Here is a 13,640-nt window from a genome sequence, read left to right on the forward strand (position 1 = left end):
TTCTCCCATTCTGTAGGTTGCCTGTTCACTCTGATGATAGTTTCTTTTGCTATGCAGAAGCTCTTTAGTTTAATTAGATCCCATTTGTCAATTCTGGCTTTTGTTGTCATTGCTTTTGGTGTTTTAGTCATGAAGTCCTTGCCCCTGCCTATGTCCTGAATGGTATTGCCTAGGTTTTTTTCTAGGGTTTTTATGGTTTTAGGTTTTACATTTAAGTCTTTAATCCATATTGAGTTAATTTTTGTATAAGGTGTAAGGAAGGGGTCCAGTTTCAGTTTTCTGCATATGGCTAGCCAGTTTTCCCAACACCATTTATTAAATAGGGAATCCTTTCCCCACTGTTTGTTTTTGTCAGATTTGTCAAAGATCAGATGGCTGTAGATGTGTGGTGTTATTTCTGAGGCCTCTGTTCTGTTCCATTGGTCTATAAATCTGTTTTGGTACCAGTACCATGCTGTTTTGGTTACTGTAGCCTTGTAGTATAGATTGAAATCAGGTAGCGTGATGCCTCTAGCTTTGTTCTTTTTGCTTAGGATTGTCTTGGCTATACAGGCTCATTTTTGGTTCCACATGAAATTTAAGGTAGATTTTTGTAATTCTGTGAAGAAAGTCAATGGTATCTTGATGGGGATAGCATTGAATCTATAAATTACTTTGGACAGTATGGCCATTTTCATGATACTGATTCTTCCTATCCATGAGCATGGAATATTTTTCCATTTGTTTGTTTCCTCTCTTATTTCCTTGGGCAGTGGTTTGTAGTTTCCTTAAAGAGATCCTTCACTTCCCTTGTAAGTAGTATTCCTAGGTATTTTATTCTCTTTGTAGCAATTGTAAATGAGAGTTCACTCATGATTTTGCTCTTTATTATTGGTGTATAGGAATGCTTGTGATTTTTGCGCATTGATTTTGTATCCACAGACTTTGCTGAAGTTGCTTATCAGCTTGAGGAGTTTTGGGGCTGAGACGATGGGGTTTTCTAAACATACAGTCATGTCATCTGCAAACAGAGACAGTTGGACTTCCTCTCTTCCTATTTGAATACTTTTTATTTCTTTCTCTTGCCAGATTGCCCTGGCAATGGAAAATGGAAAAATATTCCATGCTCATGGATAGGAAGAATCAGAATGTGGAATAGGAGTGGTGAGAGAGAGCATCCTTGTCTTGTGCTGGTTTTCAAAGGGAATGCTTCCAGCTTTTGCCCATTCAGTATGGTATTGGCTGTGGGTTTGTCATAAATAGCTGTTATTATTTTGAGATCTGTTCCATCAATACCTAGTTTACTGAGAGTTTTTAGCAGGAAGCGGTGTTGAATTTTATTGAAGGCTTTTTCTGCATATATTGAGATAATCATGTGGTTTTTGTCATTGGTTCTGTTTATGTGATGGATTATGTTTATTGATTTGCATATATTGAACCAGCCTTGCATCCCAGGGATGAAGCCAACTTGATCCTGGTGGATAAGCTTTTTGATGTGCTGCTGGATTTGGTTTGCCAGTATTTTATTGTCAATGTGAAAATCCTCATTCATCAGGGATACTGGTCTAAAATTTTCTTTTTTTGTTGTGTCTCTGCCAGGTTTTGGTATCAGGATGATGCTGGCCTCATAAAATGAGTTAGGGAGGATTCCCTCTTTTTCTGTTGTTTGGAATAGTTTTAGAAGGAATGGTACCAGCTCCTCTTTGTACCTCTGGTAGAATTTGGCTGTAAATCTGTCTGGTCCTGGACTCTTTGGTTGGCAGGCCATTAATTACTGCCCCAATTTCAGAACTTGTTATTGGTCTTTAGGGATTCGACTTCTTCTGGTTTAGACTTGGGAGGGTGTATGTGTCCAGAAATTTATCCATTTCTTCTGGATTTTCTAGTTTATTTGTGTAGAGCTATTTATAGTATTCTCTGATGGTAGTTTGTATTTCTGTGGGATCAGTGGTGATACCCCCTTTATCATTTTTTATTGTGTCTATTTGATTCTTCTCTCTTTTCTTCTTTGTCTGGCTAGCGGTCTATTTGGTTGATCTTTTCAAAAAACCAACTCCTGGATTCATTGATTTTTTCAAGGGTTTTTCATGTCCCTGTCTCCTTCAGTTCTGCTGTGATCTTAGTTATTTCTTGTCTTCTGCTAGCTTTTGAATTTTGAATTTGATGGCTCTTGCGTCTCTGGTTCTTTTTTTTTTTTTTTTTTTGAGACGGAGTCTTGCACTGTTGCTGGGGCTGGAGTGCAATGGCGCAATCTTGGCTCACTGCAACCTCCGCCTCCCAGGTTCAAGTGATTCTTTTTGCCTCATCCTCCCAAGTGGCTGGGATTACAGGCACCCACCACCACGCCCAGCTAATTTTTTTGTGTTTTTAGTAGAGACAGGGTTTCACTATGTTGGCCTGGCTGGTCTCAAACTCCTGGCCTCATGATCTGCCCACCTCAGCCTCCCAAAGTGCTGGGATTACAGGTGAGAGCCACTGCACCCGGCCACTCTCTAGTTCTTTTAATTGTGGTGTTAGGGTGTCAGTTTTAGATCTTTCCTGCTTTCTCTTGTGGGCATTTAGTGCTATAAATTTCCCTCTAAACACTGCTTTAGCTGTGTCCCAGAGATTCTGGTATGTTGTCTTTGTTCTCATTGGTTTTAAAGAACTTATTTATTTCTGTCTTGATTTTGTTAGTTACCCCGTAGTCATTCAGGAGCAGGTTGTTCAGTTTCAATGTAGTTGTGTGGTTTTGAGTGAGTTTCTTCGTCCTGAGTTCCAATTTGATTGCACTGTGGTCTGAGAGACTGTTTGTTATGATTTCCATTCTTTTGCATTTGCTGAGGGGTGTTTTACTTCCAGTTATTTGGTCAGTTTTAGAATAAGTCTGATGTGGTGCTGAGAAGAATGTATATTCTGTTGATTTGGGGTGGAGAGTTCTGTAGATGTCTATTAGGTCTGCTCGGTCCAGAGCTGAGTTCAAGTCCTGAATATCCTTATTAATTTGCTGTCTCTTTGATCTAATAGTGACAGTGGGGTGTTAAAGTCTCCCACTATTATTGTGTGGGAGTCTAATTCTCTTTGTAGGTCTCTAAGAACTTGCTTTATGCATCTGGGTGCTCCTGTATTGGGTGCATATATATTTAGGATAGTTAGCTGCTCTTGTTGGATTGATCCCTTTACCATTATGTAATGCTCTTCTTTGTCTGTTTTGATCTTCATTGGTTTAAAGTCTGTTTTATTAGAGACTAGGATTGCAATCCCTGCTTTTTTTTTTTGCTTTCCATTTGCTGGGTAATATTCCTCCATCCTTTTATTTTGAGCCTATGTGTGTCTTTGGGTGTGAGATGGGTCTCCTGAATACAGCACACCGATGGGTCTTGACTCTTTATCCAATTTGCCAGTCTGTTGACTTTTAATTGGGGGCATTTAGCCCATTTACACTTAAGATTAATATTGTTATGTGTGAATTTGATCCTGTTATTATGATGCTAGCTGGTTATTTTGCCTGTTAGTTGATGCAGTTTCTTCATAGTGTCAATGGTGTTTATAATTTGGTATGTTTTTGCAGTGGCTGATAGCAGTTTTTCCTTTCCATGTTTAATTCTTCCTTCAGGAGCTCTTATAAGGCAGGCCTGGTGGTGACAAAATCTCTCAGCATTTGCTTGTCTGTAAAGGATTTTATTTCTCCTTTGCTTATGAAGCTTAGTTTGGCTGGATATGAAATTCTGGGTTGAAAATTCTTTTCATTAAGAATGTTGAATGTTGACCCCCACCCTCTTCTGGCTTGTAGGGTTTCTTCTGAGAGATCCGCTGTTAGTTTGATGTGCTTCCCTTTGTAGGTAACCTGACCTTTCTTTCTGGCTGCCCTTAACCTTTTTTCCTTCATTTCAATCTTGCTGAATCTGATGATTATGTGTCTTGGGGTTGCTCTTCTCGAGGAGTATCTTTGTGGTGTTCTCTGTATTTTCTGAGTTTGAATGTTGGCCTGTCTTGCTAGGTTGGGAAAGTTCTCCTGGATAATATCCTGCAGAGTGTTTTCCAATTTGGTTCCATTCTCCTCGTCACTTTCAGGTACACCAGTCAAACGTAGATTTGGTCTTTTCACATAGTCCCATATTTCTTGGAGGCTTTTTTTGTTCCTTTTTCACTCTTTTTTTTCTCTAATCTTCTCTTCATGCTTTATTTCATTAAGTTGATCTTCAGTCTCTGATATCCTTTCTTCTGCTTGATCGATTTGGCTATTGATACTTGTGTATGCTTCATGAAGTTTTCGTGCTGTGTTTTTCAGCTCCATCAGGTCATTTATGTTCTTCTCTAACCTGGTTATTTTTGTTAGCAATTCCTTTTTTCAAGGAATTAGGTTAGCTAACCTTTTTTCAAGGTTCTTAGCTTCCTTGTATTGGGTTAGAACATGCTCCTTTAGCTCAGAGGAGTTTATTACCCACCTTCTGAAACATACTTCTGTCAATTCATCAAACTCATTCTCCATCCAGTTTTGTTCCCTTGCTGGTAAGGAGTTGTGATCCTTTGGAGAAGAGGCATTCTGGTTTTTGGAATTTTCAGCCTTTTTGCGCTGGTTTTTCCTCATCTTTGTGGATTTATCTACCTTTGGTCTTTGATGTTGGTGACCTTCGGATGGGGATTCTGAGTGGAAGTCCTTTTTGTTGATGTTGATGTTGATGCTATTCCTTTCTGTTTGTTAGTTTTTCTTCAGGCCCCTCTGCTGCAGGTCTGCTGGAGTTAGTTTGCTGGAGGCCCGCTCCAGACCATTTGCGAGGTTGCAGAACAGCAAAGGATTGCTGCCTGTTTCTTTCTCTGGAAGCTTTGTCCCAGAGGAGCACCCACCAGATGCCAGCCGGATCGCTCCTGTATGAGGTGTCTGTTGACCCCTGCTGGGAAGTGTCTCCCAGTCAGGAGGCATGGAGTCAGGGACCCACTTGAGAAGGCAAGTCTGTCCGTTAGCAGAGCTTGAACGCTGTGCTGGAAGATCCGCTGCTGTCTTTAGAGCTGGCAGGCAGGGATGTTTTAAGTCTGCTTAAGCTGGGCCCACAGCCACGCCTTTCCCAGGTGCTCTGTCCGAGGGAGATGGGGGTTTTATCTGTAAACCCCTGACTGGGGCTGAACAGCTGATAATCTTATTGAGTGTCACTTGTATGTGACTACTTTCAAGATTGTCTTTAGGCTTTTAATATTTGCTTATATGGTGTCTTTGAAAGGACCTCTTCCGAGTTGTCCTACTTGGAATTCCTTGAGCTTCTGGGATGTATTCCAATTCATGCCTTCCAGCCAGTTTGGGGAGTTTTCACCCACTGTCGTATCAAATAGTCTTTGTCTCTTTTTCTCTCTGTTTTCTTTCTGAGTCTCCCATCATTCCTATATTGGTGTGCCTAAAGAAGTAGTTTAGGCTCTTTTCACTCTTCGGTATTCTTTTTAACTTTTTCTCTAATTTTTTTCTCCTCTGACTCAGTATTTTCAAATGCATTATCTTCAAATTTGCTGATTTGCCTGCCTCCTCAAATATGTTTTTAAACCACTCTAGTGAAATTTTCAACTTGGTCATTCTATTTTTTTCAGCTCCATAATTTCTGTCGGAGTCCTTCTTCATTTCTCTTTGTTGATAGGCTCATTTTGCTCGTTTTCCAGATTCACGTTAGTTCTTTGTGCCTTTTGTTCTTTCAGCATAGGATAGTTTTCTTTGTCTAGTAAGTCCAGTGTCTGTCTAGTAAGTCCAGTGTTTTCCTCTGGGAAAGTTTCTGTCAATTAATTTTGCTTCTTTGAATGGGCCAGGTTTTTCTTCTTTTTTATATGTCTTTGTTCTTTTGTTGAGAATTAAATATTTGAGAAGTGGCCACCTCTTCCAGTCTTTGCAGACTGACTCTGTGCTAGGGAAATCTTTAAAAGATTGGCTGAGTATGTTCTGACCCTGAAAACTGAAGATCATCTTAGATCTTTTCTGAACATACTGTCTTGCCTGGACCTGTGTGTGGCTTTTTTCAGTTCCACATGGCTTCTATTCAATGTCTTTATTATTATTGTTATTAGTTGTGAGCCAGGGTCTTGCTCTGTCACCCAGGCTAAAATGCAGTGCCTTGATCACAGCTCACTGCAGCCTCAAACTCCCGGGCTTAAGAGCTCCTTTTGCCTCAGCCTCCCAGGTAGCAGGGACTACAGGCATGTGCCATCATGCCTAGGTAATTTAAAAAATATATTTTTTTTGAGATGGGGTCTTGCTACATTGCCCAGGCTGGTCTAGAACTGAGCTTAAGTGATCCTCCTGTCTCAGCCTTCCAAAATGCTTGGATTACAGGCATGAGCCACTGTGTCCAGTCAGTATTGCCTGTTTTTGGTTTGCAGTTCCTTAATGACCACTGATGTGTGTATTTTTATGTACTTGTTTGTCATTTGTATATCTTCCTTGGAGAAAGGTCTGTTCAAATTCTTCACCTGTTCTTTGATTGGTTGTTTGCCTTTTTCTTGACTTGTAAGAAATCTTTATACATTCTAGATAGTAGATCCTTATTAGATACATGATTTGTAGCTATTTCTCCCATTCTGCAGATTTTTCTTTTCACTTTCTTGCTGTCCTTTGATGCACAACAGTTTTTAATTTTGATGAATTGCAATTTATTATTTTCCTCGGATTGTTGCTTGTGCTCTTGGTGTTAATATGAGTTTGTATTTTTTTATTAACTGCTGAATACTAATTAATATATAGTTATAGAAAAACAGATCGTTTTCTTATTTAGATGCTTGGAAATGTTTTTAATGTAAGGACACTAACAAGCTACATGCCTTTGAGTAAGTCTAACTGTGGTTGCCCTAATTTTTATTTCTTATAGAGATAGGGTCTTGCTTTGTTGCCCAGGCTGAACTTGAACTCCTGGACTTAAGCTATCCTGCCTAGGCCATCTAAGTAGCTGGGACTACAGGTGTGTGCCTCTGTGTCTGGCTGTCACTCCCACTATATGAAGCACAAACTGGTGGATGAGATCCCATCACAATCTGATGATCTTTTTTTTTTCTTTGTTTGAGATAGGGTCTTCCTCTGTTACAGTGGCGGGATCATAGCTAACAGCAGCCTTGAACTCCTGGGCTCAATCAATCCTCTCTCCTCAGCCTCCCAAGTAACTGGGACTACAGCATGCCACTATGCCTGGCTAATTTTTTATGTTTTGTAGAGCTGGAGTCTTGCTGTGTTGCCCAGGCTAGTCTTGAACTCCTAGGCTCAAGTGATCCTCCTGCCTTGGTCTCCCACAGCACTGGGATTGCAGGCATGAGCCATCACACTTGGCCTGATAATCCTTGATTTTATGATTCTCTTAACTGCTAATAGTAATTCACATACTCCTTCACCCTGAGTTTAGCTACATTTTCCTGGCAGTCTTGAAATTGCACTGTATATAATTTTTTAAAAATTAACTGCCCTATTTTAGATGTATGTGATGATACTTAGTTTCTGAAGCTTTGGGTTCATTGTCCTCATACCAGTTCTGTATAGAAGTGTTTGTCTCCTCACACCTTCCCCATCATTGAGCATGCCCTTAAAAACGGAAGCAAAATGTTGCTAAATTGCTAGATGAAAAGAATACTTGTTTTACTTTCCATTCTTTTCATTACTAGGTAGGCTGAGGACTTTTAAAGTGTTTTTAGCCTCTTTTGTTTTCCCTAGTGAGTTTTCTTTGTTTTGCCATTTTGTCTGTGTGGCCATGGTATATATTTCATTTTGTATGAGGTTTTTAGCAATTTTAATAATTTGTGATATTTTTGTCAGATCTTTGCCCTACCTTTCTTTCTTTCTTTGTTTTTGTTTCTGAATTTTCTTCTTTTAAGTAAGAAGCTTTAAACCGTTACATGGTCAGTGATCTACTTTTCCATTTTGGTCTGCTTCACGTGATTGGTGAAAGTCCTCCCCATTCAGAGGTCAGATGCGTGTGTGTGTTAATTTAATTCTCTTTTGTGCTTGTTTGCCATTTAACTCGTCGACCATCTGATTTGTTTTCTTTTTATTGAGTTTTGAGAATTCTTTATATTTTCTGGGTGCAAATCAGAGACAGCATTTGCAGATATTTTCTCCCAGTGTGTGGCTTTCCTTTTCATTCTCTTAATGGCGTTTTCTGAAGAGCAGAAGTTCTTAATTTTGATTGTTTAATTTACACATTTTAAAGATCTGTATTGTGTTGTATCTGGTGTTGTATCTTAAGAATTCTTTGCCTAACTTAAGGTCACAAAGATTTTCTCCTCTTCTAAAAGTTTTATAGTTTTATATTCAAGTTTGTGATCCATTTTGAGTTAGTTCTTGTGGTTGGTGCATGGTATGTACTTTTCTTATGGGCCAACCAATTTAATTGTAAAAGATTCAAAGAAATGATTTTGCATAAGAAAATAACACAGAGTTCTCATCCTTCATGGTGTGTTAAAGAGGAAGGAATGCTCTCCTCTGTGTAGAAGATCTCTTTTCATAGACGCAAGATAGTACACCTTGCAAATTCTGCTGTCATTGCTATCAAAATCGCTTTCAAAACACTTAATAAGGAAAATGCAGTAGTGTGCATAAATACCTTTTGTCTGCTTTTTAAATCTTAAAATAGAGCTTGCTTCTAGGTGAAATGTACACTGAATATTCTTGGAGTATATCAAAATCAGCCCTTGTATCAGTTGGCCTAAAAAGTGAATCTTATTTTCTTTCTCTTCAAAAACTAATACTGATAAATGTGTTCCTTCTGGGTAGGAGGTTGTATTTTTTAATCCAGGAAGGATGAATTTAGATATCATTGAGATATGGAAAAGCTTTAATTTAAAAAATATTATACTTAATTTCACAATATAAAGTTTTAAATTAACAATACTTCACATTAAAATATTTTCAAAGGTAAATACTTGATTGAAAACCAGCTGACAGTTTGACGATCTTTTTATAGCTTATTAGTTTTTTAAATTGAATTTTAATGGAGACTCAGGCTGGCAAAGGTCAAAATGGTATGGAGACCTCCAGAGCACTGCTTTGTATGCCTGAAAGGCACCTACTCAACGAGAAGCCAGCAGCAACTCAGCGGGGTTTATTTTTATTAGTATAGCTTAGCTGGGATAGAACAAAGCTGGATTTCAGCCAAGTGTGGTTCTGCAAACAGCTCTGTCCATAACTAATGTTATGGACATTAATGTAAGCCCATTAGTTAACTATCTGTCCATAACTGATAGTTAACTAATGGGCTTACAGGCTCAGATACCTGGTTGGTCAGACACTAAAGCTGAAGCCTTGGCACCTACGATGATGTATCTGAACCTCCCTTAGGTGAGAGAGTTGGGTTCTCAAGCCACATGCCCCTAAAGTGATGGTACAATTAAAACTAGGCTAAGGTCTGGACTTGTTCTGTCAGTTTGGAAGATTTCATTCACTTAAGGAAAGAAAAACTCCCCTCCACCCCAGTTTTTCTTTTTTTTCTTTTTCTCTTTTAGAGACAGGGTCTCACTGACACCCTGACTGTAGTGTAGTGGTATGATCATAGCTCATTGCATGCAGCCTCTAACTCGTGGGCTCAACGGATCCTCCCATTTTAGCTTCATGAGTAGCTGGGACTACAGGCACACGCCACCACTAATTTTTGTATCTTTTTTTGTATCTTTTTAACCCAGCTAATTTTTGTATCTTTTTTGGTAGAGACGGGGTCTCACCATGTTGCCTAGGCTGGTCTCAAACCCCTGGGCTCAAGTGATCTTCCTGCCTCGGCCTCCCAGAGTGCTGGGATTACAGGTATGAACCACCATTCCTGGCTTAAATTGTCTTTCTTAATTTGTCTTTTTTCGTTGAATTCTTTTTAAATTGTGCTAAGATACATACAACATAAAATCTACTATCTTAGCCGTTTTAAAATGTATGGTTCAGTAGTGTTAAGCATATTTAAATTCCAGAACTCTTTTCATCTTGGAAACCTGAACTCTGTATCCATTAAACAGTAACTCCACGTTTCTCCCTCCCCTCAGCATCTGGCAAGCACCATTCTGCTGTCTCCAGGGATTCAGCCACTCTAGGTATCTGTTATAAGTAGAATCATACAGTTCTTGGTTTTATGGAGACTGGGTTATTATCATTTAGCATAACGTCTTCAAAGTTCATCCATGTTGTGGCATGTGTCATAATTTCCTTCCTTTTTAATGTTGAATAATAGTCAATTATATGTATGTCTCACATTTTGTTTATCCATTTATCCATCGATGGATACTTGGATTGCTTCCACCTTTTGGCTCTTGTGAATAATGCTGCCATGAGTAAGGGAAAGGATATAGTTTTTCTTAATTTTCTTAACACTTTGATGTCCTCTACTATTACTACTAGGCACTAGTAGATACATTAATACTGTTGGTAATATTTGGAATTCTGGCATTTACAGTTTCCTTGGTGTTCCACAGAGCCCTATGAGTTCCACTGTGCATGTTCCCTGAACAAGTTTGAGATCCAGTCTGTAGATGGGAAGTTTCTTGCCAACACTCAGATTCTCAGGTTCTCTGGGAATGTTGGAGGTCAGGCACACTAGACCCCTGTTCCTGCAGGGCAGTGATCAGCTGGAGTGGAGGAGTGGCCTCCCTTCCCTGATATATGTGTTCAGCCTACCAGTCAGCACCATCCCATATTGTCCTACAGCTGACCTACTGCCTTGTTACCCACCTGTTTGGCCCCAAAGCCTGTTGAGTTTGCATAATGTATTTCAGAGAAAAGCTCTCAGGTAATCCGTATGGCTTATAAAGGAAACCTGCAGTCCTTTCTGAAAGGGGAGCTGTGAATATGACTGCTTTGTAGATAGATGTCCTAGGATTCTGGGTGAAAATTCTAAATTCCCCTCATGTAGGAATGTCACAGAGTGTACCTTTTTGACTTAGTATTTTCCTAGTAAAATACACCTTTCTTAAGAAAATGGCTACAAAGTCAGATGCATGTAAATGCTTTCAGCAAGGGTTTATTGATCATCTGCTTTAGGCTGGGCTCTATGTTAGGTGCCTGGGGATTCCATTCTAGTACCTGTGTTCTCATGGAGTTGAATCCTGGTCCCCCAGATGACTTTTGATGATATTCACACCGTTAATTCCAATAAAGACAAAGCAGACAAACAGAAACTGTACATGAAAGTTAGGAATAGCATAAAGTTGCCAATTTTTAAAAAGTATTATAAATAAACGGTCTTTTCACTTTCAGATGAGAATTTTCCCTTTTTTTTTGGTTCACTAGATTGTAGTTATCCTAATTCAGAAGTTCAACTAATGTAAATATCCAGTGATTGATAAATTTTGTATTTTTGTTGTTTTCAGTTACTTGCTGTAGTTTTCTTTTTGGTGAGTCTTACGATTGGCATTATTGTAATAGAATGGAACACAAACTTTGGGGAAAAAAAAAAAAGGTCTGTTGTTGCATTTGTCTAGATTATGCAGCTACCCAGTGGATCACTGCTGAATGGAAAAGGAAAGTGACAGATCCTTGGGCCTAATGTATTGCTGTGTTGTGGAACTGGTCATTCATTAGAAGAGGTCCCTGTGTATCCTTTCTATCAGGTCCTTCTCATTTAAATCTTGCTGCCTTTGTTGCATCTGTTAAACGAATCAGTTCGTTGCATTGAGGACACTTGAATATTTTACAGTTTTGTTTGTTTGTTTGTTTGCCAAATCCTGAAGCCTGTGACTATCTGAAACTCTTTTAATACCTTTTGAAGGATCAGAGCCCTGCATACCCCGAGAATGCACACTGTGTTTTTGAAAGTGTGTTCTTTCCTTTTGTTCCTAATCAGTAATTATAGCCCCCTAATGGTACCTCTGGAGCAGATGCAGAAGTCAAACATGCAGAAGGAGGAATTAGCTAGGCGGACACAGGCTAGCAGCAGTGGTGGGGCGGAACACAATAGCACAGGGACTAATGCAGTTGCCGCTGGAAGCAGTTTATTCCTATCACCAACCCTCTCCATTCCTTGTATGTATTTCCATTAAATCCATAAATGGGGTGCTCCTCCTCCTTTAAACCATGTATGTTAAAAGAAGCTTCTGGGCCAGCAGGGCTTTTTGAATTTTGTGGAATGGTGAGAAGGCCAAAAGAAAAAGACTGAAATTGACACACTGTCCCTCTTAGTGCCTCTGCAGGGACTGAACTCAGTGGCTATTACATAACTACAACATAGGCACACTTTCGTAAGTATTGTCTGTGTTTCTCTAGTCTGGGTGTTTTCCTTGCGTATTAGTTCTGAGTTCTGAGTGCTAAACAACAACAACAAAAGGTGTCTTTGAAAAGATAACATGGCAAACATTGTTTAACATACCTCCTTGAGAAAAGTTTTAATATTTTCCCCAAGAACAATGTCAGAGTTAGGCTTTGCTAGTGCTGCCCTACATGTGGCTGGTAAAAAAATTGTTAGTGGAACTCTACTTCTGTAAGTGTTATTCTTGTTTGTCCCTTGCAATGATTTTATTAGATGGTGGCAAAGTGTATTAACCCTTCAGCATCACTGAACTTGGGGTATCCCATTTCTGTATTTATGTTACACTTCCTTTGATTGAACCCTTTTCTAATTATTTTTAATCAAGAAGCATTAAAATAAGGATGAAAGTAAATAGATTAAGGATTACCAGTTTCCTAAATGGAACCTGACTAAATGTAAAGTTAAGTCAACACACCCGCACAGAGAATTCCAAGAAGCTAAGTAGCTTTTGAATACACAACTCTGTATACGCTAGTGCAGTGGTCAAAGTGTGAGATGGAGGACCTGAGACCTTTTCACGGGTCCATGAGGGCGAATGTAATGTCATAATAAGATTATTTGCCCTTTTTGCCGTGTTGATATTTGCACTGATTGTGCAAAAGCCAAAGTGGAGAAAACTGCTGATCTTTAGCATCAATCCAGGTGGTAGCAACAAACTGTATTAGTAGTCATTGCATTATTCACCTCCATGCATTCAATTTAAAAAGAAAATGTCAGTTTCACATAAGAATGTTCTGATGAAACAGTAAAAATTATTAAATCTCAACTGTTAAGGACATCTTTTTAATATACTGCATGATGAAATGGGAAGTACATGTAAAACATTTTTGCATAACCATGTGCAATGATCATCTGGTTAGCTGAAGGAAAAGATCCTGTGTATAGTGAGACTATGTTCCAAGGCTAGAAAGAACTGCAAAGAAATCTTGAACTGCACTGTTTGTTGTTGGTAGTATATTGGTGGCGTCAATTTGGCGCTATTTTGTGTCTGTTGTAGATAGAGCACCACATGGATAAGTATATTAAAAATTTTGGGAATCGAGGGTTTTCCTTGTGGTGGAATGGCAATGCTAATGTGAGATGAGGGAGAGATGAGGGAGCAGAGGAAGAAGCCTCCGTGTTGGATTTGAATTCAAGGTGTCACCATGAACTTGTGATTTACCTATTTAAAATATCCTTGCTCTGTCCAAAGAGCCTACAAGCAATGATACTTCATTAACCGAGGTACACTGTGTTCTCCGAGCTTGGTTTTTAAATGCCATTTCCCAGTGAAAGGTTTCAGGGCTTCTTGGAGAAATGGCTGATTTGAGGTCTGGGACAGGAAACATACAAGGTTAGCTTGCCATGCTTGTTGTGTCAGAAAGCAAGGAGGTGTTGAAAGACCCCTAGTGCCATGTCAGAAGGACAGAGGATGACTTTCCGAGGAGCTCCCAATGGCCAAAT

General features: G+C 39.2%; 1 protein-coding gene across 6 annotated transcripts in view; it reads left to right on the forward strand.

The window, feature by feature from the left end:
• CDCA7L (cell division cycle associated 7 like) overlaps window positions 1–13,640 on the forward strand; it is a 45,330-nt gene that overhangs the window by 13,162 nt on the left and 18,528 nt on the right. For 3 of the 6 annotated variants that reach the window (XM_063726057.1, XM_063726055.1, XM_063726056.1), the window contains exon 2: window positions 9,620–9,712. The exons of the other annotated variants lie outside the window; for them this stretch is intronic. In XM_063726057.1, the coding sequence (XP_063582127.1) occupies window positions 9,620–9,712 (93 nt within the window). The remainder of the gene's footprint in view (window positions 1–9,619; window positions 9,713–13,640) is intronic. 6 annotated transcript variants of the gene reach the window in all.

This window comes from Pongo abelii, chromosome 6 (genome assembly GCF_028885655.2).
Source record: "Pongo abelii isolate AG06213 chromosome 6, NHGRI_mPonAbe1-v2.0_pri, whole genome shotgun sequence".
In the NCBI taxonomy this organism is placed as follows: Eukaryota; Metazoa; Chordata; class Mammalia; order Primates; family Hominidae; genus Pongo; species Pongo abelii.